This window comes from Falco punctatus, assembly GCF_963210335.1.
Source record: "Falco punctatus genome assembly, chromosome: 4".
In the NCBI taxonomy this organism is placed as follows: Eukaryota; Metazoa; Chordata; class Aves; order Falconiformes; family Falconidae; genus Falco; species Falco punctatus.
The window spans coordinates 45,257,731-45,283,125 of record NC_137583.1 but is presented as its reverse complement, the minus strand read 5'-3'; the positions used below and the strand labels follow the sequence as shown (position 1 = coordinate 45,283,125).

Sequence of the window (25,395 nt, the reverse complement as noted above, 5' to 3'; positions counted from 1 at the left end):
GTGGGCAGAGGTTTCTATTTGTAACAAATCTGGATGAAGCTGTGGAAGTAGGGCAGGGGCTGCGGCGGAGGCAGTCGGAGCAGGGGTCGTGTAGAGCGAAGGACAAAGCGAGGTGACAGAGCGCTGTCGGCTCTGGGGAGGCGCCAGCTCTCAGCGCGCTGCGTCGCCCTCCGCCTTTGGAACTGCTCCGTCTGTACGGGGGGGTGTAACGTTCGTTTGTACGTGTCCTACGGGTTGTTCGATCCGACCTTTTTATACCGTGGTTTAGGAAAAAAAGGGGAGGAAAGGTCTCCGGTTATAAATTAAGAGCTGGTTTCTGGAACTGGAGTCATGGAGTTGTCGGAATTTCCTTCAGCAATTTTACAGGCTTCAACTTGCTCGTAGCAATTGAGTTGAATTATACCCTACAAAGGGCAATTTTTTTTTAATTCAACAAAATCTGCTCTGGCTATTTGTTGAGAAAGAAGAGCAAGCAGCGCTCCCACAACCTTGCTTAGGTGTAATGTCCCGAGCCTCCCTTTCGAAAGGAAAAGACGAAGCTTGGGCTCGATTTTGGAATTTCTAAGACATTAAATATAGAGAAGATAAATAGGTAAACCTTCTGTCCTTGCAGAGTAGATGATGAATATAAGAGTTAGATGATAATACTTGCAGGGCACAATGTCGGGGGGGGGAGGGGGGGGAGGGTATAGGGCTTGCTTAAACAAAACTTTCATTACTTACGGGATCCTGACTATTCATGGCATGAGCATCAACCCCCTCGGACGATAACCGCGTGTACCAGTATACCCTGTACACATCCACCAGTCTCTGGTCGGCGTTATGCAGCGTAGTAATTAAAATACTGTATTTCAGTTAGCTAGTAACTAATAAGACAGTAGGTAATGAGGTTTTATTTTGGGGAGGAATTAGAACTTTTAGATACTTTTTCTTCAGACCTTAACGGAGCCCCCATCTGTGGAAGGATTCCTTGTAGAAGAAGTGGAAGTTAAATGTAGTAGTACTCATGAAGGGAAAGTTTGATTTTAATAAAATTAAATACAGCTGCTTTTGGCAGCTTCTCTCACAGACTGGCAGCTAAAAACAACTTTGTGTAGTTCATTGAGCTTGGGGAAAAATGTCAGATTTATGCATTTTCAGAGACAGTATAATATACTGTTCTTTACAAGCTAAACTTTTTCTATTAAAATAATTTGTGGATTATTTCACTGATATATGCAATCCTATATTCAGCTACAGCGTTGGTGGCACAGGAACTCTGGAAAAGTTGTCCCTGCGACATAAAAGTTTTATTTATTGTGTTTTTCTATAGGTAAAGTGGAAAACTGAAGTTGGCTTTAAGTGTTTGCAATCTGAGAAATGATGTGAAAAAAGCAGCTCAACTAAATGTACATTCTTTTCAATCTTTTCTTTTTTGTGTGAAGGCTTTTGTCTTTGTATCTTTGCATTATTTGTAAATGAAATGTAATAAAAGTTCAAATGTTTTTGTCTCTGGCTGCTTAGCTTTCTCTTAGTTTCATTTGTCGTTTGTTTGCTTTTTTTCCTGATGGTTTTCAGTGTCGAAATATTGGTGTTTTCAGTGCTCGTGGTTTTAAAGAAATAGCAAAATGAGATTCTTTTGATTAGCTGGGTTCTTACAGCTAGGAGAACTGCTCTGGCTCGCTCTTCAAGAGGGAACAGATGCAAAGCGTTGTGCGAAGGCTCGGGACTTAAACCATCTCCTGCACTTTTCCCCGAGTCCTGAAGCCCCGGGTGATGCCGCGGTGGCCGGCTCTGCTCCGCTCGGGTCAGAGCCTGGCCCCTTTCTTGGTGTCTTTGGAGCTTTCTGGGGTACGGGGAGTCTCTCTGTTTGAGTTGCTGGATTTTTGCAAGAGAAAACGAGCACGTAGAAGTTGAGACTTGCCTAACTAGCCCGTCATATGTGCGTGCTTTAACGAAATGGGTGTAGATTTCACCGCATCTTGCGTTAGGTTGGTCAGCGATGAAGAGTTCTGTGTTCCTAAGGCAGCCGGGAAGGAACGGGCAGTTCCCACTCTGCTCGGGCCGTTATTTTGAACGGAATTAATCTTTTTCTGATGCTGTTTTATGCTTGTCTGTTGGAAAGGTGCATTTGCAATCACTATTGTGAGCCGGGGCCGGGTTTGCCGGGGAGAAGCTGCCCTCAAACATGCCACCTCTGCCCTTACCCACTCTGGCATCGGATTCTTACAAGCAATAGAAGGGCCCTGCGGTTCATACAGCACCCTGTGGAGGACGTGCTGTACTCTGGCCTGCCTTGTGGCAGAAAAAAACCTCTCTGGGTTTTTTTTTTTCCTCTTGGGGAAAGAAAATTTGGTGGCTGTTTTCCTGACAGCCTTGGAAGGGTGAAGGGAGATGTGCTGGATGTGCTGTGATCACAAGCAAACAGCCTCTGAAGGAGCCAGTTAGCGAGACCGGGGTTCCTTCGGCAGATCTCTGCCTACGCTGCTGCCTCCGGAACGGGAAATTCAGATGCACGGAGCTGGGGAGACCCGTGCTGGGTGAAGTGCAGCTTCTGCCATCAGCTTGCTGAGAGGAGAGGAGAGGAGAAGCTATGTTCACACTTGGCTCATTTGGCAACATCAAACAGAAGCGGCGCGTCCAGTGGGGGGTATTTATCGCTTGGCCGCCTCCCGGGGCGAGCTCCTGACTCCCCGTAGCGCGCCTTCAGCTACTCAATGGGAGCTGCCTGCTGAAACCACGAGCAGGTCGTCTCCTGAAACCATGAGCAAGTTTCAGTCTCATTAAGGTGAACTGCTTACCTGCAGCATCTTGCCCAGTTTGGCCTTTCCTGGCTCTCTGGGCAGCCTGGAATGCTGCTGGGTTATTGGTTACCTGGAAGAGACGGGCTCACAGCAGCTTCGAGGCGATGGGATTACAGCCCCACTCTGCCTGCTGCTCCCAGCTCGGGAGCACCCGCGCTGCTACCGGCCTCAGCTTTCCCAGTTCCTGGGCTGTTTGTGGGAGCTCTGGCATGGTGGCGTAGGACAGGTCAAGCATAAAGCTTTCACTTATCGCTCCAAAACTGCCGCTTACAAGGAGGAGGTAGGACACTAACTAGAGGGAGGGTCTTGAAAGACAAAGCGGCCCGTGCGTGTGCACTGTGAACGGAAATGTTGATTCAGCCGAGGGCTCTCTAGCTGTGCTATCACTTTCAGCTTCTGAGAGCTTCTCTGTTACACATCTGTACCGGAAAAGTTTCAGAAGAGGAAAAAGCAACATGCATGTGACCAAGGAGAAGTCTAGTATTTATTATCCAACATTCCAAGTATTTATTATCCAACATTCCAGAACAAAGATACTCTCCTTAAAGTGCTTTTTTTTTTTTTTTTTTCATCTTTTGTGAGCAAGTCGTACACAGGCTGCTCTCTGTGTCCTTTTCAGACTAGTGCTGGGCTTGCTTTGCAGTAGGTCTCAAAATGGAAAACAACATTCACACTCGAGAGAGCCTTGGAGTAGGGAAGAGATTCCTGGGAATCAGCCACACTAAACTTACTCGAACAATTCCGGCTACTACAGGTAGCTTCTCAGCACATCTTTTTCCATGTAGCGTAGAAAACTAGTGTTTACAGCAGCACGGGCTTCTGTTCACACTCGCTGCCTACACCTCTGCCGTTCCAATAGCTTTTCGTAGCGTTTAAAGAAAGTTGCTGTTGTAGGAAAGATGCCAGATAATGCGTTGGCACGTGGTGCTGTGCGGAGGGCAGTGGTACGTTACTTACAGTTCTTTATACCAGAGCAATAGTGGGGCAGCTGAGCACAGTTTTTAAAGCAAGTTGGGCTGGACAGACGTTTAAATCTGAGGTTAGTCTTGCTGAAATCTAAATGTTTCATAGTCTTCTGGAATGGTGTCTGAGGAGGACGAGATTAAAGCAAATCGAGATTAGAAGTAGAACCAGAAATGAAAAATACTGTAAGCTATGTTGCAGATGTACGTGTAGGCTATCCATGAACTAGTGAACGTCTGGAAAGCACAACGGCAAAAACTTCTGCACCTGACTTTCCAAACTAACTCACCATTGCAGCGATAACGCAGGTTTGACCAAATAATGTTCTCTTGGGAGAAGCAGAAGACTCCCAGGCGTCCTCCTCGCATGGTTGTATCAAGGACAACTCCAGTGTCTGCTACTACTTCAGGGCCTTCATAGAAGCGAGCTCTAGGGGAGAACAAGCACATGTAGGACAGGAACAGAAGACTGATGCACCCTTGTAGAAATCATCCCTCGGTCAGACACTCTCCCTTTACCACAGGACTGCACCAGAGATGCTGCTTTTGCGTGTGAAACTTGCGCTCAGCCGTGCAAAGGTAACCCCCTCACCTGATGTAGCCAACTTGCGGCCGATGCTGCAGGAACCAGCGGTAAGATGTCTTGTCTTTCCAGCCAGAATTACGAGGGTCTTTCCACAGCAGTTTGACCTGGTCCGTGGTGTCTCCGGTGTGCCAGAGAGAGTTGCGGAGATACTCACCGGGGCCTGTTTTAGACTTCACTGCCTAAGACAGGGAAGAGACCAGTAAAATGTGCAGTTAAAGGATTGACTGACTACAGCTCATGCCCCGCTGTGTGTGTCTGAGCAGCACAGCTAAGGGAAAGGCCAGAATCCACTACTGAATTCTTTTTCAGTGGCTTCTTTACCTTCAGTTGAATTCCAGGTTCTGCTACTGCTCGGAAGGGGTTTGCCTGCCAATATGTCTGTTCCATCTGCTTCCACATGACCACATAAAAGCTGGAACTGTCCTGGTAACCAAATATGAAGCCAGCGTAGTCATCATCTGTGGCAGTGTTGACATGGAATGTGCCCTCAAAGTCCACTCCATTGAATGCCGTGTAACCTGTAAGTGGTAGGAAAGACAAATACTTTGTGTTCTAAGACAAAATGTAGATCCATTTCTTTCTGGGTTCAGATGGGGGAGATGGATTTTGCTACGCCAAATCTGGAGACTCTGCCTACTACAGAAAATATTTGCCCAGGAGGTAGATGGAATCATCAGGTAGGGTCTGAAGTATTTGTAAAAGCTGTACCGAGAAGTATGCAGTTAATAAGCGATAATTTTCCAACAGGACAATACTAAGTGCCTCACCTACAGCCAGGCCAGGATCGCTGTTCATGGTCTGGACAATTTCCATGCCCTAAGAAAGAAGAATGTTGACTCGTTAGTGTAGTTCCAGACCTTCTACCTTAACTTTTGTTAAGTGACCAGGGGAGAGGCTTGTTTGGTACAGGCTTGTTCCCACTGGAGCCAGTAGCCCATCCTGGAGCAGGCTCCTACCTGGTTGAGGACAATCCAGTTGGGGTCAATCTGTGCGTCGCCCTCAGGGTCCAGCACAACTGTCTGGAAGGCCCGGAAGTCTGTGAGTGTCACTTCTGCGTTCTCTGGGCACACATCGATTCTGTCAATCACCATGTCTCTGTCAAAGTCATCTTCACAAAGGTTTCCCACGCCATCACCTGAGAGCACAGGAGGAGAAAAGGGAGTCACAAGCTTTCACAAATTTCTCCTACCCCTTGTACCCAAGTCTTACTCAGCTAGCCTTTGGCTAGCACGGTTTAAGGTAGCCATGTCTATGCAAGGTTAGGAGGTGTTCAGAGCACTGGTACATCTTCCTTTAACTCAGTTGCAAAGTAACTCTGAGGCTTCTCTTGCTTGCAGACGTGTTGTGAACAGAAGAAAGACCTCGAATTGTAGACACTTTGGGAAGAGAACTTCTCCCAAATACAGTGCTGATGTCAGGGTTATTGGACATCTGAAAATGATGTGGGACTGTCTTGAGTCTATGCTTAATTCTAAAGTCTTAATGCTTTTTGTCTAAAGTCTAAATTCTAAAGTCTAAAGTGCTTAAAATTCTAAACTCCTCTCTAGCTCTAGAGGTCAAACCGAAAGGCATTGGCCACCAGGAATGGACCCCTCCCCCAGGCAGAGCTGATGTGCATCCATTTCCCTTACCATCTGAGTCTTCTTGGCCAGGGTTAGGGACAAGCCGGCAGTTGTCAGGACCTGGAGGTCTCTCATCTGGAATCCCATCATCGTCGTCGTCATCATCACATTCATCTCCCAGCCCATCGTTGTCTGTGTCCACCTGGGAGCTGTTGGGCACTGATGGGCAGTTATCCCGTGAATCTTGGTGGCCGTCCCCATCACTGACGGAGAAAATTACAGGGAAAGATTATCTGCTGGCACGTGCTTTTAAAAAAAAAAAAGGCATGCAGCACCTTTCTAGGAGCTGGGATCCTCAACAGTAACAGCAGCTGGTGATTTTAGCCTTATGGAAGTCTTAAGCTATCGGTTACACCAGCAACAGATCAGAAATATTCTGCTGTATGCGTAGCATATGAACAAATCTGCGAGTGGCAGCTAACAATGAGCAAGCCTGCTGCCAGCAAGCTTACCTCCGTGAGCTTTCGGACGTACTGGCAAGTTCCTGAGGTCTGAAGAAAATTCCACCTCCCTTAACCTCTCTTTTTATTGGATAAGGCAAGCCAGGCTGTCACAGCGTTGCCAACACATGCCACCTTCTCCCTCCATCCCCAAGATTTCATGCAACCTAAGCATAATTTTTGCAGCAAGCTCTCACCTGTCCTGGTTGGTGTCACAGACATCTCCCACTAGATCATGATCGGTATCTTTCTAGGAAAAAAAAAGCAATAATAATTTACACTTTCCATAGATCAAGAGAAGGATTAGGCAGTAAAGAGAGCAGAGAGGTGTTAGCCTCAGTGCCATAGCCATTCTGATTGAGGACAGAGCTGGCAACAGAGGGAGAGTTCCTTCTGCAGGATTTACAAGCTGCCCTGATGAATTCAAGCAGCGCTATTTCTAAACACAGATGAATGGGGTAGGAAGAGAGACGTCCAGAGTGCAGCACTTCCTCTCCGAGTTATGCTTCTACATGCCAGGATGTGTGATCCTAGGGGGGGGGGGTTGTACCTTTTGTACTGCAGGCTGGCAGCTAAAATTGGCAAGAGGCCATCTTGGGTGAGTTACCAGGTACGCACGTCTGAGGCAGACGATACTGTCTTCAGGGAGAAAAATGAACCCCTAAGACTGCAAAATGGGAAGTGCTTACTTACCTGGTCCGGGTTACTGACTGTTGGGCAGCTGTCACACACATCTCCTACTCCGTCACCATCGCTATCTTTTTGGTCAGGGTTAGGAACTCTTCTGCAGTTGTCCATTGGGTTTTTGATTCCTGTAAAACATGTGAAGGGGACCCATCAAGGCAACAGGGCTAGTAAGCTCTATGCAGCCAGATCTCTTGGGTCTAAGAGATGGCAAAAATCTAGGACAGCTGAATTCATGTAATAAAGCAATTTCAATTTTTGTGTATATTTTACACAGTTTAAATTACATCTAGCAGTTACGGAGGACAGAAGAGATCAGCAGCAACTGATCTTAAAACATGCTCCACCAGACTGCATCGTGATGGAGCGCACGTGATCTGAGCGTGCTGTTGCACATGACCCTGAGAGGAAATGTCCTTGCCGGCATTCCCTGGGGAAAGCCAAAGAACTGAAGAACATGGCTCCAAACCGGGATCCTATCTGTGGAGGAATGAGTGGCCAAGGAAGATGAAGCTGTCTGCAGTTCCCTGAACCAAGACTGTCTTTTCCTCTCTAAAGCAGATGTCTATATAATTATAAGTCAAGGTTAATCAAGGTTAATCTTGGCTATTTGACATGGAAGATGTAGACGGTGCCTTCTCAAGGCCCGAGACAGGACAGGAACAATCTAATTGGCAACCTTTATGACTTCATTTCCTACTCCTCTGCATTTACCTACTACACCAGCAAGTCATGCCAGCAGGGAGCTACTTGGCAGGATGTAGCCAGACCCAAGCAGCCCTAGATGCACTGGAAATACTCTGTAAACAAATAAGTACGTCTCGGACCAGCAGCAGTTTTGATTTCTGGCTTTTGAAAGCAGGCTTTGTGCAAATACAGCATCAGTAGTGCACAGGCTGTTTTCAAAGCCAGCCAGGTGTTTTTTTGCCCCAGAAGACACCTCTGACACATACTGCCTTGAGCCAGTAGCTGCTAACAACTCTGGTATTCCCATACTTCTTCATAAGTTTAAATTGCAGCACAAAGTAGTGTCCTTGTCTGGACTGAGATCAGTTTGCATGGTACATCTTTCTTAAGTCTGACACAGGTTTGATGTGATTGTGCTAATAAAAAATTGTTAGCACCATCCTGATGATCAATCTTTAAACCCTGCAAGAGCTGAACTGTGAAGGATGCTGGGTTGATCTTGGCATCTGAAGAGCTGAGCTGTGCTTCATCCCATCAGAAATTAGTTCCGCTCCTGTAGAGCTGAAGCCTCTGAAGGCTGGCACCTGCCACAAGGCTCTCCAGCTGGGTGCTGGATAGCTCTCTGGTTTTAGGTCAGTACATCTGCTCCTCTCTGAGGATGCCCTCCAGCAGCTCTTACCATCTCCGTCCATGTCATCGTCACACTCGTCTCCCTTCCCATCGCCATCAATGTCCCGTTGATCATTGTTCTTCACTTGGCGACAGTTGTCACAGGCATCACCAAAGTTATCCTTGTCCGCATTGCGCTGGTCTGCGTTGCGTGTGTACACGCAGTTGTCCTGTGGGAGAGAGGGACTGGCTGAGGGGAAACGTTTGGCAGCAAGCATGCTACTAAGGAGTAAGAAAGATGAAAGTTCTGAGGTATGTGACCAGCTGCTCTGAGAAGTTGTTTTGCAGGACCTCTGGGTACACTTAGGTATGGAATAGCTTAAACATGAGAATTCAAACCTCAGCATTCAATATCCCGTCTCCGTCAGCATCATCATCACAAGCATCTCCAATTCCATCCCTGTCTGCATCCTCCTGGCCAGAGTTGGGGACAGTCACACAGTTATCCTGAAAGGAAAGCAACAGAGGGCCTGCTGGGAAGCTCTGCATGTCCTTTAGCCTGAGTTCTGAAGGTTGGGCAGGGTCTCACCAGCACCCAAGGCGTCCCCTCAAATCAGAACTGCCCCGTTCTGGTTAGGCACTGCTTCCCGCTAAACAGGAGACAATTACCTTGCGGCACTTTTTGTCAGAGCAGCGTTGCTTCTCGTCAGGGACTCCATCAATGTCCGTATCCTTCCCACAGACATAGCCGTTCCCTGCCCACCCCACGAGGCACTGGAAGACAGCAGATAAACAAAATGAGGCTACTGGTGAGTCCCCTGATGGCAGTATGCCTCCAAAATTGAAGGCTTTCCATGAGAACCAGCACAAAGCATTGCAAATTCAGGTATGCAATGCTCTACAGGAAAAATATTATCTGGAAGAAAGATGGATGCTGTAAATAGCATTTTAAATAGCTCAGATACAAGCTCTGTGCTTGTTCCTGAGATTATAAAGACAGATGCAGCAGCAAAACTTCTTGGCTCCAGCAGGTTGCTGAACAGTGCCTCTCCCTACTCAGCCGTGTGTAATGTTTCATGACTGACAAATATATAGCGCTTCAGGGAAAAACAAACAAACAAGCAAACAAATAAATCCCAACAAACAAACAAACAACAGTGGATCTGAGGTGCCAGGAGCGGTCCAGCTTCCCCGGAGAGCACGGAAAGGGGCCCTGCCCTGGCTCAGGTGGTGGTGGGGAGCAGGGCTGCGCAGGGAAGGCGTGCTCTCCAGGAGAGGGCAGTGGCAGACCCAGGAGAGCGAGCACAGTGCGAGGGAAAGGGGAGCCAGCAGCCCCCAGGCGCAGGGAGGTTCCCCCCAGGCGCAGGGAGGTTTGGCCCTTACCACGCAGGAGAGGGACCCGTCGCGCTCCACGATGCACTGTGCTTTCTCGTGGCAGGGACTGATTTCACCATTAGGGCAGCGCCTCACTGTCTGGCTCTTGCAACCAGTGACCTGATCCCCAACGAAGCCAGGTTTACAAGCCCCGCACTTGTAGGATCCCTGCAAGAAAAAGCGATAGGGAATTAACTAGAACGTCATTCCCAGCAAACCTTTGCTGTAATCTTCCTCAGCGGCTGGACTGCCACAGCTAACAGAGGCCCCAGAGCCTGGGGAAGAGACACCCATGTGAGGCTTTCCCATAATATTTACCCGTGTATTGATGCAGATAGAGTTTGGGACACAATTTCTGGCAGCACCTGTCTCACATTCATTGATGTCAGTACAGACCTGTCCGGGAAGGATAAAATAGACATTAACTTCACTCTTAAACAGACACCACAGAGGATTAGGGCATCACTAGATGCAGCAGCAAAGCTCCTGTCACACCTTGCTAGGACCCACAGCTCAAGGTTCTCCTTCAGACCAGCTTCAGTCAGATTCCAACAATACTCCTACCCCCCAGCAAGCTGGTCACCCTCTACAGAGTCACCAGAGATTTTAGCCTGGCAAAATAGCTTAGCTCTGAGCTGAGCTGTCAGAGTATCTCCTTACTGTAAAAGGACAGAAGAGAGTCAATGGAGCAAGAAGGTCACAGACTGTGTCCTATGACCAGCTAGCAGCTCTCTAAATAACACAAGCCACATGCCGTTCCTGCTTTTGGCAATATATTCTTATAAACCATACTAAGACTAGGCGGTTGGGGTGTTTTGGGTTTTTTTACTTTAATCTGCCTACAGCTGTCAGGGAAGCGTTGGGGCAGGGGGGGCGGGCAGTAGCTGCACAAACTCTTCTGTATCCTAGTGCGAAGGATTCTCCAGTCTGGCTTCAGAGCCACAAATGTGTCAGAAATGTAACATTCTGTCCAGCATAAATTCAGCAGAGGTAAGGTCTCGGAGTAGAGGGCACGCTGCTGCTGCTGTGCTGGGACATCGTTGGCAAGCCTCCTCTCACTGCCTCAGGCTCCCCCCCAGCACAATGCAGTCATCTTGCATTTCCCTCCCATTTCTTTGTAGGTGCCAAGACCTTTGCATTACAATTACAGAGGGGAAAGAGTTAACGGCTTCTGAAGGAGACAGAAATGTTTCTGAGCCTTACCTGTTTGTTGGCCCTGGCATAAGCTAGTCCAACCCCTTCGACCATTTGCCCAGTGAAGCCAGGAGGGCAGGGATCGCAGCGGAAGCCAGGGGTGGTGTTAATGCACTGGACCTTTGGGAAGCAGGGGTTTGCATTGCACTGTAAACAAGAAAAAGGTTGTGCAGAACTGTGAGGCAGGCTCGCTCCAGGCCAGCTGTGAAGGCAGCTCAAAGCAGGCCTTGCTGGGTGAGATCCAGCTATTGTACTTTTATTTTTAAAGAATAAACCAAAAATGCATAGAAGTTCCTGGCTTTCCTTGCGAGTGGAAAATGCAGTTTCCCCATCTCAGTTGTTCTCCCAAGTTCCAGTATGTGCAGACAAGTAAAACAAATCAACTTTCAGGACTAATTCTTCTTAGGTGACATCAATTGCCCAGGCAAAGAGCTGGCTTCACTGCACACTTTCCTTCCTGGCAGTCTCTGAATCCAGAGAACTGGATAATTTCTTACACTGGTTTTGAAAGACAAGAACAGTTGTTTGTTTACTTCTCTGGGAAGCAACAGTCTTTCCAGAATTGCTATTAATGCTTGCTTTATTTTCTCCAACACTTCATTATTTTCACTAAATACTTATGCTCCGTACCAGCAGATGCATTACAGTAATACAGTGGTTCCCACATTTTGGTGACTAACAGATTATCATCAATCTCAAAATCTCTCATGGACCCTTTTAACTTCAGCAGGTTTTTGAACTGAAGTGCCGTGGAGGTTGTACGGCTTTGCAAGACACTTAAGAGTTACTTGGTGGACTAAGCAGTGAGCACAGGACTATGGTCTGGGAACCACAGAACTAAGGAATCTTATGGACACGCAGAAATAATGGTTGAGTAAAACTTTGCAAACACGCAGAGAGTAAACTTGACAGAATGCCACACGTTCTAAAAAAAACATAAATAAATTAAACAGTATCTGCCTCACAAGGTTTAAAGGCAGAAGTAAAGCAAGTAGTGTGGTAAGATTTATTGTATAAAGGACTATTCGGGAAGCTTTGATTCCATTCCACACATAATAAATCTTATCTCTAACAACTCATCAGCCTTTAGCTCAAAAGATTGTAAGACCAAAAGGGACTGTTCTGGTCTTCCAAACTCGCCTTCCTGTGTGGCACAAATGAAAAGATTTATTTTGTTGGAGCCTATGTATCTTTTAGAAAGAAATGCCTAGCTAGACTGGATATAAACCCAACATGGAACAGAGCTTAAGGAGGGCGAGATCCAGACTTCCTTCCATTGAAATGATGTTTCTGTTGAACTTCACCTCCTAAGGGAATTGCAAGACTTTTCTTTACAACTACAAGATAAACGTGCAACACTCCAACAGGAGAGAGCCAGTTTTGTAACTCCCAGCCTGTTCTACTCGTGTTTTTACCTCATTGATATCTGTGCAGTAGGACCCATTGCCTGAATAACCTGGGGGACAGGGTCCGCAGCGGAAGCCAGTGCCGGTCTCAGTGCAGGTCACTCCAGGGAAGCAGGAGTTTGGGAGGCATCTGTTAAACTGTGTCACAGTGATGACAGGGCCTGTCACCTCAGTGTGCATGCCTACAGGACAAGAGGAACGTTAAGAACAGAGCTGTCTCTGCCAGAGGCTATCATCAGGTGGTCCCATTGTTTCAGAAGATATCAGTGTGCTTCACACCCCAGACATTTCCTCACAACCTTTCTGAGAGCTGAGCAGTTGTAGCACTGTTTTGTAAACAGAAAAATGAAGCCAGAAGCAGCAGTTTGACAGATTTCTGAGTCAAAGCAGACAAAAAATAGATAAGCAACCCCAGAAGTCTTAGCTCCCAGTCCAAAACTCTTGTTGTGCCACCCTCCTCATTGGTGTAATGCCCTTGCTTGTGGAGTCCAACAGAGATCGGTTCTCTCCTTGGTTCCTCTATAACTACACCTCAGTGGTGGCATGGACATTTGGCTAAAGCAGAACCCACACAGGCTTAAATCTGGGAAGCATTGTGGAGGGCTGTCAGCCAAAATCTCTGCTGTAGAAGGCAGGCATGTTAAACAGGTCAGCTTGGTTCGTAGCAGGAATGCACTCACATCAGGCTCACGGAAGGCTCTCATGCCATAATGTTATGCATAACACGCTACCTGCTGTCTCCACAGGACTAGGAAACCTCACATCATCCTGACAGATGAGAAATCAATCTGTTATGCAGACATTCTAGGCTGGAATACAGCAATGTGGTCTATCTAAGCCCAAAGCATTATGTGTGATGTGTAGGAAAGTGTAACCCATGTAAAATGCTACTGTAGTCCTATTCAGGAGCACTCTGAACACATCGAGCCTGTCCCCACACTGCTGCACACCAGCCTTCCTTAAAGGTTTTAGGCCAAATGCCAGGTTTTTGTCCTTATCCTCATGATAAGGACAGCACAAGAGAACTTGCACAATTAATCTGTATGAGATGCAGAACTTTACTGACTGTGAATAACTTTCAAGACTGTGAATAAACTTTCCCAGCATCTAGAATTGTCACGAGTCTCCCACACCCACTACTCCAAGTGGCAAGGACACTTTTTGCTCCTACTTTCTCCAGCTTGAAAGCCCAACATAAAAAACCTGAAACAAGACAAACCAAACCCCAACACTCTACCACCGCCAGCTGCAAAATCTTCACTAAAAGCAAGGCCTCCTCTCTTCATGCTTCTCTTTCTGAGAAATAACGAGAGAAGCACACAACTGCTGTGAGTCACATTGTTCAATGCATGACTAAAAAAGGCTCAAATTCTACAGTAAGGAGTACAGAAGAACGCATATAAAGCAGAATAGCAAGTGGGAAAGGCAGAAATCAAGTAACAGAGAGAAAGTTCAGGACAGTTTTATGAGCAAATTATTAAAACAATTGCTGTGGATGAATGCATTTGTGTACTGCAGGTCCCAGAAGCTTTGGCTAATCTCTTTTCCAGCAGAAGTACAATCTCTCCAAATGCAGAAGTGGTTATTGCTCTACCCTTTGAGTGTACTGGCAAATAATAGAGCATCTCCAAGAACCATGCTTTCTGAAAGCCAGATACACTGGAAGTAAATTCCAGTCTAGAAAAAAACCCACACATGTATTGGGGAGCACAGGGCAAGACTTATATGGGAAAATTTATGACCCTGTTTCCTGAAACCTCTGTAAACCTCTGCTTGGATGGTGGCAGCACTAGGATGGAAGGAATAGCGCAGCAATGCCTCTTGGGGGTGATGTTCTCTTCCATTTGCAGCTCAGGAGTAGCCAACTATATCCCACAGGATACCCAGTGTGCATTCCCAGGCAATTCTAACATCAGCCATGGGCTGGCTTATTAGGAGATGTGGTTGGGCAGCTTTCCGCACTAGAATGCGGCTACCCTGAGAAGTACAGCGTGGTATGGCACAACACCACTAACAAAGCTTACTTCAGAAATAGTGGAAGTAAGCAAATGCTGGGTTTTGCTGGAAGGAAAGATAAGCTTTTTAAGGCTACTTCTGCACCCCATGCTCAGGGAAGGGGTAATGGCTTCAGCTATTGAACCACGAGAACAGCAGGGAACACTGGTCCATGTGTGCAGAATGCCGTGGGGGGAAAAAGCATCACTGAGTATTACCCTGTGACACTCGGGATAATTGTGAAACAAGCCATTTCCTTTGGGGAGATGGTCACAGGTGGCATTTTACTTTTGTTTGGACACAATGGCACAAAGGACTTGGAGGAGGCAGTTGAACATAGGACTGGGCTCAGTAACTCACCACAGGCATCACACTCCATGACTGTATTCTTCAGGAATGTTATCTCCTTAATCTAGAAGAAAACAAGAACCACCATTTACCCAAAGGCTGAGTTTTGTTCCCACGCAAACTAATAGCCCCACTGTCAGAAAACAGGGTGTCTCTGTGAGACTGCACAGCTATTGACAAACAAATTAACTTGTACCCCAAAATCTGTGTTGCAGACTTTCTGGAAGCTGAGGTGGCTTGTATTCCCTGCCATAAGTCACTCCCTGGTGTAGTGTTTCTACAGGCTATCTTGATAATAATATTCTGTCCCAGATGCAGGAAACACTTGACTTGAATACACAGAAACAAGTGTCATAGAGAAACACGAATCTACTTCATTTGGTTCTTCTACTCTAGAAGATGCTGAACTAGCAGTCCTAGAGAGGTCTGCTTTATCTGCAGTCCAGGCACTGCCTAAGTCAAGTCAGGAGGAGGTTCCCCTGTGAGCCATTTTTGCAGATACATGAATAACCTAATCTGACATTGCTTATGTTATTCTTTGGCCTTAATGCCCTTGCCACGAGGAGATTTAGAATCTGTTCATGAAAACTCCTCCCTCCAGACTTCCTCTGGTCTCCTCCAGGCTCCTATTCCTTCAAGCTTGCTTCAGTAAAGCAGTGCAAAGATGCTGTTCCTTTGGCGAAGAAAGGAATATGGGACAGGCACAACTAAGCACGTCAGTCTCAAGCTAACATTTATCCCTAGCATCTTAAACAGCAACCCCAGCCGACTTCTGTCCTGTAAAAGCCTCACTGGCTATCTACAAGTGATGCTCAGGACCACCCTTCCACACCCTGTGGGCTTTATGTTTTCACGATTGTCATTCCAGTTGGACAAAAGCTTCTACTCACGCCTCTCTGCCAGCTCCCAGCTTTAAGGGTAAGCTTTCTTTTTATCTTAGATTCTCTCTTCCCTTCAACACCGCCTGGGGTCATGTATTTTGAATAGTTAATGCAGAGACAGATCTAACCCAAATCCCCAGAACATCTCCCATCAGAAGTGGGTGACAGAGAGCAGAGTAAAGAATTTGGAGCACTGCTAATGAATATCAGTGGTTCTTTTGTGCCAAGAATCCTTCAGCCGTTGGCTCAGGAGAGTCGATCTGGCCTTTTATTGTTATGCCTTTTGCCATCCTTATTGCCAGCATCCCAAGATGCTGAATCAAGGAAAAGTAAGTTTTAGAAAACCTTTGCACAGATTAAGAACTTATGAACTGCCACCTTGGCTCTCCAGTTGTATGTGCAAGTTTGTCTTCCGAGGAAGAGTTGTCTTGAAAGTGCTGCTGACAAAAAGGCCATGGATAAAAAAAAAAAAAAGGAAAAAGTAGGTGGCAAGAGTGAGAGAAAGAACAAACAGAAAACCTGTATGGAGAAGCAGTGCTAAGCTGGAAGGGAACACTGGAAATCATTGCTGGAGGCTGCCAGGAACCATGTCTGACCTGATTCCTAGTAAACACTGGGTATTTATGCAGCAGCCTGAAATGTGAGAGTAACTCCATGCAACAGATGTTTTTGCAGATTAGAGGCCGCCCAGTTTGCACTGGCACAGGGACCTGTCTGCCATTCCAATTATCTGGCAGGCAGAGGCTGCTGCCCTCAGCTCCCAGAGTGGATAAAGGGAGAATGGAACCTTTTTCTATACTTAAAAGAGAGTTGACCAGACAAACCACCATCTCCTCGTTAAAATGGGAAAAGATCTCAAGCACCCAAGAAGTTCCAAATTCCCTAAGAAACTACCAGAGCCAGAAAGGCTTTGGATTAAAAGGAGAGGAAAGAGTGAATACAGAGCTTGTTTAGACTCCATATGACTTCCCTTTCCAGGACCCTAATAGATGGCTGAAAGGTCTCTTCCATCTTCCAAGTTTGGACTCTTTACTGATTTCATGAGTGCACAAAACCAAGGAAAAAGTGACTTGTTTTTCCAGTTAAATATATACCCACTGTGTGTGCGTGTCTTTATTTGTTAAGAGTTTGTGCTCCATGTACACTGTTTTACAGCAGACACAGTTCTGAGCAGCAGAATTTGGAATTCAAATGAATCCACTGTATCTCAGAATTATGAATCTGACTAGGAGACCACCTCTCAACTCTGGTTTGCAGTGCAATAGTTCTATTGCCCATTTCACTTAACACCAGAAGCAGCCCCCCCCCAATTCCAGAACTCAGAACGTGTGGCAGAGGATTCAGAGATCTTTCTTGTGCAGCATAGAAGGAATTAGGTCCCTTTCTCACCTACCTGCTGTTTCAACAAGTCTCGAACTTCTGTAAGCACACGGTTAGTTTCTCTCATCTCTTCCAGCATTTCTGGCCCAACTTCACCTCCTAAAAAACCCAAAGGTTGAGAAAAACACAGAAGAGCCATTAGCAGTACAAAGCAACTGATACTATTAACTTCAGCTTAATACTAAAGACACAGGCTCCTCCACACCAGTCTCTGCCAGTTCCTAACTAGAAGATCGTTGGAATTAACCGACTTGCACATGGGGTACAATTAGCTCTGGGCGGGACAGGCAGTGATAATCAGCCATGCTTCTCAGGTAGGTAACAGTTACCCCTCCACAAACAAATTGGCCTGGCAGTCTGGCAGTTGTGGTAGCTGTTAATCTGGCACAGTCTCTGCAGTTCGCACATAGGAAGGCTTTGCTGCCAAAAGAAGCAAATTAATAATTCAGTACTGTGGAAGCTGCTGTGAAGGGCACCACTAAAGTAAAGCTGTTTGCTGAGTCTATCCCAAACGTGCTGCCAAGCACTGAACGTGGAAAACCAGCACATCAGCTGTTGCTGCGCCTGTTCTCAAGGTACCAACTTTTTTCTTGCTGGAGAGGGGTTCTTTTTGCACAGCGGTAGTTTCAAATTGCTGTGTAGTGGCTTTGGGACACAAAGGATACATCTGCTCATCCATGCAACATTGCAAAATCCTGTTTAAGCTATGCTGAACAGAGGATATAAATCATCTTACAAGGTCACCTAGAGCAGATTAACATGATTTTTCCCTCCCATCTGCTACATTCTAGACTTGCCTAGTCGTTTGTGACATGCTAAGAATCTAGTCTATACTCCAGCTTCGCTCAAGAAGCATGAATGGAAGTAGCTCATTGTTTCTAGAATTATGTAAGTTTTAAGAGAACTTGAACCATTTAAAAACAATTGGACACAAAGTTCAACTCTGGTATTCTCCTATCTGCCGTGAGAAAGTACCACCTCATTTCTCTAGTTTTTCTTAGGTTAATCCAGCCCCTAGCAGAAGTCACACCATGCCTACAGTGCAAGCAATCCTTTATGAAGAGAGAAATAACATTATCTTCTACAAACAGCACTGTGCATCCAGGGGAAAATTAACTGGAGTTAGGGGTCTGCCTCCTTGAGCATGAACAATTTGCCAGTGCCGAAGGCAGGATGGGAGTTCGTGCTACTGACTTAGTACAACAACTTCGGCATTCTCACATAACAAATGAGCCAGAGAGCCTCATGGATCTTCCCTGCACAGAACCAAGAGGACTTCACGAATATTTGTAACGTCTCCAATACATGTTGGTTTGGGAACTAAACTGAAGCCACAAATGTGTCATTCTAAGATGGAAAGACTGAATTAAAGTGGTGTTTCTTATTTTATTGAAAACAAGGAGCTTGCACATGATTTCTGACTTCAAACAGAGGTTTTGAATAAGCTCCGCATGAAAGCTTCAGGCAGCTTCCGTTATTCCTGGGAAGAATTTTCCATCCCTAGTAGCAAGATGTAAATTAAAATAAAAGTTTGGGTTTTTTTTAATATTGAAATTCACAATAATGATTCAACCACTCAGGAGCGATTTCCAAAGGAAATCTATGCACTTGCAGACATTTGCATTACTATGTGTCCTTCTCCACAGACTCATTCTGTCTCCACAAGCAAACACCTGACTCTCTGGTCCACAGCCTAGGTCTGCCAGATCTCACGAATGCTCTTCAAGTTGAGCATTCCCCTAACAAGCTGTTCACAGAAGTGAAACTTTTCTAATGAATTTAGTATGGCTACATTCCTAGAAGTCAAAGCTTCCCTTAGCTTTGTGTGCACAAGCAGAGACTATCTAAGGATCCTGATACAGGACATTCTGTATGGTCTGGTTTTTTAACTTAAATCACATTAAAAATGCAGATTAATGTAATGTGATGTGTCTCTTGCAGGTCATTACAAAACACAACACAATTTCCAGTTGCCCTAGAATAAATGCTTTTCTCAAAAAAAACTTCACTACGCAGGAGTGGAACTGGGGAAAAATGTAAGACTGAACATTTAAACAGTTAAGCTTCGTGTTTCATATGAAACTACAAAATCCCTAAACATTGTTTTTAGCTTTCAGTAGATGCAATTGAAATGTTACCTTTTTCCTATTCCCTTCTGCAAAACAAAATTTTTGTAGGAGTCTAGAAAGCATACAAGTCCAAAAAATACAGACATAATTAAAATTACTTACCTGCTCTTCTCTGCTGATATGATGAAAAAGGACAAGAGAGGAAGAGGAGAAAAACAAAGGCTTGAGCTGAAATCATCTTTGAATCTCCAGGCAGTATGGATGTATGGGCTTCTCTTGCAACGAATTTTTAACCTGCAGGTTTGCCTCTGCTCCCCATTAGTGTCTGTGGTTTGCTATTTATGAAGTTGCATTCCTTCCTCTGAAGTTCTTATTCTCTGATGCTGGACGAGGGGTGGACGTCATTTCTGGCTGCTAGTCCACAGAGAACGTTGCAAAAGTAAACAATATGAGAAACTCATCAGGAGAGTAGTTTAATTTTTTTTTTTTAGACCAGCTTGCACCAAAATAGGTCAGAAAATTCCAGAATTAAATGGATTCTTTTTGGATTGGGGTTTTTATTTCTTCTTCATGAACACAGGATAGACGGATGATTCATAGCCTTATCCGCCACAGATTTTCCCTCTAAAACTGCTCACAAGATCACAAAAGCTATGAGACATCTGGACTTCACTAGAATTTCAGAAAAGGCTCTTTGAACTCCCAAAAGACAGCTTCACCAGTCACTCTTGGGGCAGAATTATTGAATCATCTTCCAGCTCCAAAGAGGAGCGATCACATCCTATTTCGGAGAGGGATTGGGCAAATGTATGAGCCCTTAGAGGCTGATGTTCTTATTACCCCCCACCCAGGCTTGTTTAAAGGAAGGATACAGTGCACAAGTGACGGCATGAAAGGACGGCAAACTTTGTCGTTTCTTGTCTGCAAAGCAATGAGTCTCAATCCAGCATTTTCCATCAGTCAGTCTCAATCCAGCACTTTCCAGCAGAAGACACAGAGCGGATTGAGAAATCCATCTAGAGCAGCCAACGTAAATCTGCCCAAAGAAAATCTTAAAGCTACTACATCAAGGAAATTGCAAGTTAAACTGTGACCTGTAAAAAGGGTTAGTCTGGAGATCAGTGAAGTTCTTGATCACACATTCTCACTGTTTGATTGTGAAATCTGTCAGTATGTTGATCATACAACACCCTTGGGGACACCAACAGGAAAGCCCCAGGAAACAGTAGCTCAGTCTTAAAAGTGTTAGAGCAGCAGGATCCTTGGATATTTACATAAAAGATTTTTTTCTCATTTTGACCTCAGACCTCCCATGTTCAGGAAGAAACTTCCTATCCCTGTGGCTGTGCACAGTTCTCGAAGGTAACTGGGTGCAGTCTTGCAGGCGCTGGTGGGCATGCACGTTCGCTACAGTAAGCAAATAAATATTATTAGTTTTATTATACAGGAATGCTGCAGCAGACAGATTTTACACTTTCTTGCAACAAGCAAATTTATAATGAAAACAAAGTAAATCTGCATGAGTTACCTAGGTGGTATCTGCATGGTTCTGCTTGTCTGGCACACATGCCATCTCATGTTACACACCGCAAGTGACTTCCCGCTGTCAACCCACAGGTAAATCAGCTTTGAGGGTTTGATACTTGTGGTAAGCTGAAGTGGTTTAGCTGGAACTCAGAACAACTGAGTTTCCCAAGTTTTAGCATTTCTGAGTACTTCTGGACAAATCAAAACCATGGCAACCGATTATATTAAAGATAAAATACACTGGTTTTTGCAGTGATGTTCTGGGAAATATTATTTACAAATTTTATTTTATAGCAACAAATGGGGAGTGAATGAAAAATGCCCTGTCACACATCCCACAGAGACCAAGCCTTTCACCTGAAACAGTGACAGTTGATGTCCATCCAGCTGATGTTTGAAGATGCTGTTGGCAAGGGGTGAGAGAGGCATTCAGACTTCCCAGACTGCTCAGTCCAGGACCCTGATAGATGGCAAGCAAGGAAGCCCATTAGTACCTGTTATGGTAGCAGAGAGTTTTAAGGAAAAAGCATATTACTTCAACAGAAGCCTGATAGGTCGTTAATAAAGGAAGGTTCTTGCCAACTATGTAAAAAAAAAAATCTGGTGGGTTTGTTTTTTTTTTTCAAGTAGGGAGAAGTAATAAAACTCGAGAAAGAAAGAAATGTAACTCAAATGGAATGAAGAATGGACAAGGGTCACTTGTGAGGTCACCTCGGAAACAACTGACATCATCTTTGCTTTGTATGGAGAAATATATGTCCATATAGAACGATGAGATAATCAAAATCTAGTACTCCAAAAATAGAAACGGAAACAAAAAAAGGAACTATTCAATATAAGGCAAATAAAATATGTATGAGCAGTAATGATGTTTTCTGCTATCTAAGCAAAGTATTACTCAGTGCTATCAGGACATAAACCCAAACAAACCCACATAAAAGAAAACAACCCTTGAAGTCAGACACCTAATAAAAAAGTTGCTTGAAAGTCCAGTATCCAGCTAACTGGATACTTCTGTGTTTCTAAGTTTTCAGGGGCCAAAAACCTGCCAGTTTTTGATAAGAAATTGTAGGCTGACTAGAAGCAACCATTTCTGAGGCCACATGAAATTGGCTTGTAAAACAATGTGACCCCCAACCAGCAAGGGAGCAGTATTTGTACCTAGGAAGAGCTCTCAAACACTATCCAGAAAAGTCCTGCTTCCTTGGTACAGAGTTCAGTGTTTTTCTGAACACTTTCAGCTGCCAGAATCACATGCCCTTTTGTAATACTATAAACTGGTGATCACATTGTGTGTAAAATTCATTATATTTTCTAATATGCCTATTATTTAACATCCAAATTAACTCATCAAAACCATTATTATAGAGAAGTTTTTCTTTGGTTTTTTTTGGTAATTTTCTTTGGTTTTACTATGAACTGAAGGAATCCAAATAACTGATGTTAAAAAAAAAGAAATGTCCCAAGCTCCTGAAGTCACTGCAAAGGCAAAGAGTGAACCCCTTTCTTCTGAAGAATACCTTGTATTGACAAGCTGCAAGTCCCCAAAGTAATTAAAACATTCAGGGCTACTAGCAGCAAACCTGGATCTCTCCACAGGGATGAGAAAAAGAGGACTTTGGCAATGTGGACAATCTGCAAAGTGGATGATCTACAAGTACGTCACCATCTCTGTTCTCCTCTGCAGGAGAGTCACTAATAATAAATTTATTAGTGGAGGCTGGAGAGTACATTAAACTGGCTCACAGGCAGCGCACGTTACTTGTAAGTAACTTTGCAGTTAGCTGAGGTGTTACAGCACAAGAGGGGAAACTGTGAGTATGTACTTAAAAGATGCAAGTTCCCAAACTCAGTAAAGTCAGGAATGTTCACTGCTAAGAAATGACATTCATTTCCCTCAGCAACAGTTAGTGTAGGGCAGCATGGTGACAGAGTACTGCTTGTTATTACTGCTGACTTATTCTAAATGAAATGAACCAAAGCATATTAAATCTGCATTACACTAATTTTATGTATCTGAACAAACAGGTCTTCTGCATATTAAGGCACCGATCAGTAAGTCTTTACATTATTCTAGAAACCCAAAGCCATTTCTCGTTAGTCTGCAACAGTTTCTGGGATCATTTCCATTTCATTGACAGTAGCAAAATAACTGTACAAATTAAAATGTAGCTAGTTTCTACAGAGCTTTCTGTAGTTGAGCAAGACATGGTGTCTCCACAAGGTGAGGTCATTCCTACCTTTATTTTCTTTGGACTCATTTTATACCTTTCTATATTCAGATCTGGGGGCTAGAAATCCCTGTAAATCACTACTTTAACACAGCTTAAACACATAGTAGCAGATCAGAAAGTGTTTGGTTCATTATTTCTGGATGCCTGTGTCTGTCTGAAAAGGACAAATTCAAAAGTACCTGATTTATTTGAACTTGTTATTTGATGGGGAAACATCTTCCAGATTTGTCAATATCATTTTTTAAGCATTACTGATTTGAAAAAAAAAAAATAAAAAAAAAGGTGAGCAGCAGATAGTGTTTATTTGGGCTTCAGTGTTAAAGTTTTTTTGCACTCTGTGCAGTGCCAGGTTAGTTACACCTTTTTCCCTGACTGGAGTTGACATCACAAATGAAACAAGCACACAAACAAACAACAAAAAGAAAAGCTCATACTAGTTTAAAGTTAAAATACTTTCCATCTCTGTGTTTTTAACTAATCTTTGCCAAGTGAAGGACAAAAGTCAGAAGGAAAAAGTTATTTTTCAGTCTTGTAAGGTCAAGTTCTAAAAATAAGTGAAAAACATCTACACCCTCTGAAATGGTATGCTAAGTGTTTTACAATGTTTCTTATATATTTATGGTTGTAAGAAACCGAAGTATATAAAAGATGAGCAGTGAGGACTTTTTAAAAAAAGTCTCCTTTTCCTCCCAATACAGGATCAATAGTACTAATAGCACTCTTCACAAATACTTCTCTACCCTGTTCTTAAATACTTCCAGCAATTGAGACCCCACAACCACCCTAAGCAGCCTTCCAATGTTTTATATTCCCACTGCTAGAAAATGTTTCCAAGGGATGCTATTTATGCTATTTTGCCTCTTTTCTTATTCACCGTGGACTCAAAGAGCAGATTACTCCCTTCTTTGACCTAGCACTATGTATTTGAAAACTTGTGTTTCAATTCTATACTTTTGTAAAAGCCTGGTAATGTATGCAGCTTCCAAGTTTTATACAACCAGTATAGCAATGTGGAGACGAAAAACTATCATAGTCATTGCAGACTGTCAGCAGTTAGTTCTAAGAGAAATAAAAATCCTGAAGTCTCAACTAAATCTTCATCAGTTGTGTTTTTTCTTAATTGTCACAATACATAAACTATGACTCAGAAGACACATCATCTATTGTGGTGAACTGCTAGATTATAACTGAAGTTGAACAAACATTTCACTCATGAGTAGATCCGTAAGAAGCCCAATACATCAGAATTTCACAGCAGTTTTTTTCAGCTTGTACTTATTTTGAATGCTATTGTCTAACGTTTGCCAATTCCAAAGATACACCCTGTGAGAAGGACTGGATGCTGAAGTCTGAGGCTTAGCTGCCAGCAGAATCTTCAGCCTTGTCCTACCTTTCTACTATGTCCTTCCAGACGAAACAACAAACCTACTTTCAAAAGTCTGCAAAACATGATTTTACAGCTTGATTATGTACAAATACTTATTTCATCCGTTGCTAAAACACAATCTCAACAAACAGGATTCCTAAATGACCTAATTAGAGCTATTTGCAGTGCTGAAGTAACAAAACTAAATAATGTAAAGAATAGCACCAATGCTTTATGGGAGACAGATTCGTTACTTGACACAAACACCTAATGCAAATATTACACACAAAATCCATCAGTCAATAGGTAAGAACATTCCTATCCCCTCCCCATATACCTCATTCATTGCAAGATGGAATAATCCATTATAGGTTGTGGTTTGTTGCATGTTTGAAGAGTTACAACTTGCTGCAGTCTGGTTTATGTCTCTAACTTTGAATTCCTCAGGAAAGCAAGCACTGAAGAAGACCTTTTGTAAGTATTTTGATGTTTTTTTTCATTTAATCAATGACAAACTGCAATGTCAGAGAATCCAACCCGCAAAATAAATGGACATGGCTCTGTTGTGCATGACGCCATTCATTCTTCTTGTTTTCTACCCTACTAAGGGAATGTGACTAATGTTAATAAAGCCATTTACATGAGCTAAAAACACAAGTCACACAACTTGCTGTGGCAACAGGCAGAATGACATAACGCTGGGCCGTAACCACGATATCACAGCAGTTGGCACATTGTGATAAGGACGTCTCCTGCAAGGAAGCTACTGCCTTCCACCACAGAAGCATGGCGCCCCTTGAAATAAGCTTAGAGTTCCAGAGGGTCCAACTTTCCTGCTTGTTCCTTCAACGCTACTAGAAATTTGATGACTTGTACACTTACTGCATATGAAAAGCTGGCTTTCAAGGGAACATCATTTTTATCCTGGGTATTTTCTTGGAGTTCTGAATGCAACAAAACACAAACACCATAACATTAGTGTACAAAAATAGCTGCAAACTGGTTTCTGAAAAAAGGCACAGAGATGCCTTCCAAAGTCTGAGGGAGGAATCCCACAAAAAAAGACATTGATGAGCCAAGAACACATTCAAACTCTTTGTTTTATCCTTAGCTCCTAACCCCCAACCAAAAATAGAGGGAAAATAAAGATGCTAGTGCAAAAATTTCTAAACCATCAGGACAGACTCCCTGCACCTCTGGACCTGACCTACCGGTAAGAATCGGAAGCAGCTCCTGTCCTACAAGGTT

The 25,395-nt window shown here is 44.1% G+C and overlaps 1 protein-coding gene across 2 annotated transcripts; it reads right to left on the bottom strand.

Annotated features, from left to right (window-relative positions):
• Positions 1-3,245: 3,245 nt before the first annotated feature.
• COMP (cartilage oligomeric matrix protein) lies at positions 3,246-21,915 on the bottom strand. 2 transcript variants are annotated; one of them, XM_080384207.1, is made up of 20 exons: positions 20,905-21,915; positions 19,183-20,427; positions 16,965-17,050; positions 14,703-14,754; positions 12,357-12,529; positions 10,951-11,088; positions 10,066-10,143; positions 9,757-9,915; positions 9,043-9,147; positions 8,773-8,880; positions 8,444-8,603; positions 7,087-7,205; positions 6,591-6,643; positions 5,963-6,156; positions 5,288-5,466; positions 5,099-5,147; positions 4,653-4,849; positions 4,338-4,510; positions 4,036-4,175; positions 3,246-3,870 (listed from the first exon to the last, which is right to left on the bottom strand). In XM_080384207.1, exons 2-20 carry the CDS (start codon positions 19,256-19,258, stop codon positions 3,824-3,826), a joined length of 2,286 nt encoding a protein of 761 aa, XP_080240333.1. In that variant the 5' UTR covers positions 19,259-20,427; positions 20,905-21,915; the 3' UTR covers positions 3,246-3,823. The 2 variants fall into 2 exon arrangements, with proteins under 2 accessions (XP_080240333.1, XP_080240332.1); XM_080384206.1 differs by having other exon boundaries at positions 19,183-21,915.
• Between the last annotated feature and the right edge of the window lie 3,480 nt (positions 21,916-25,395).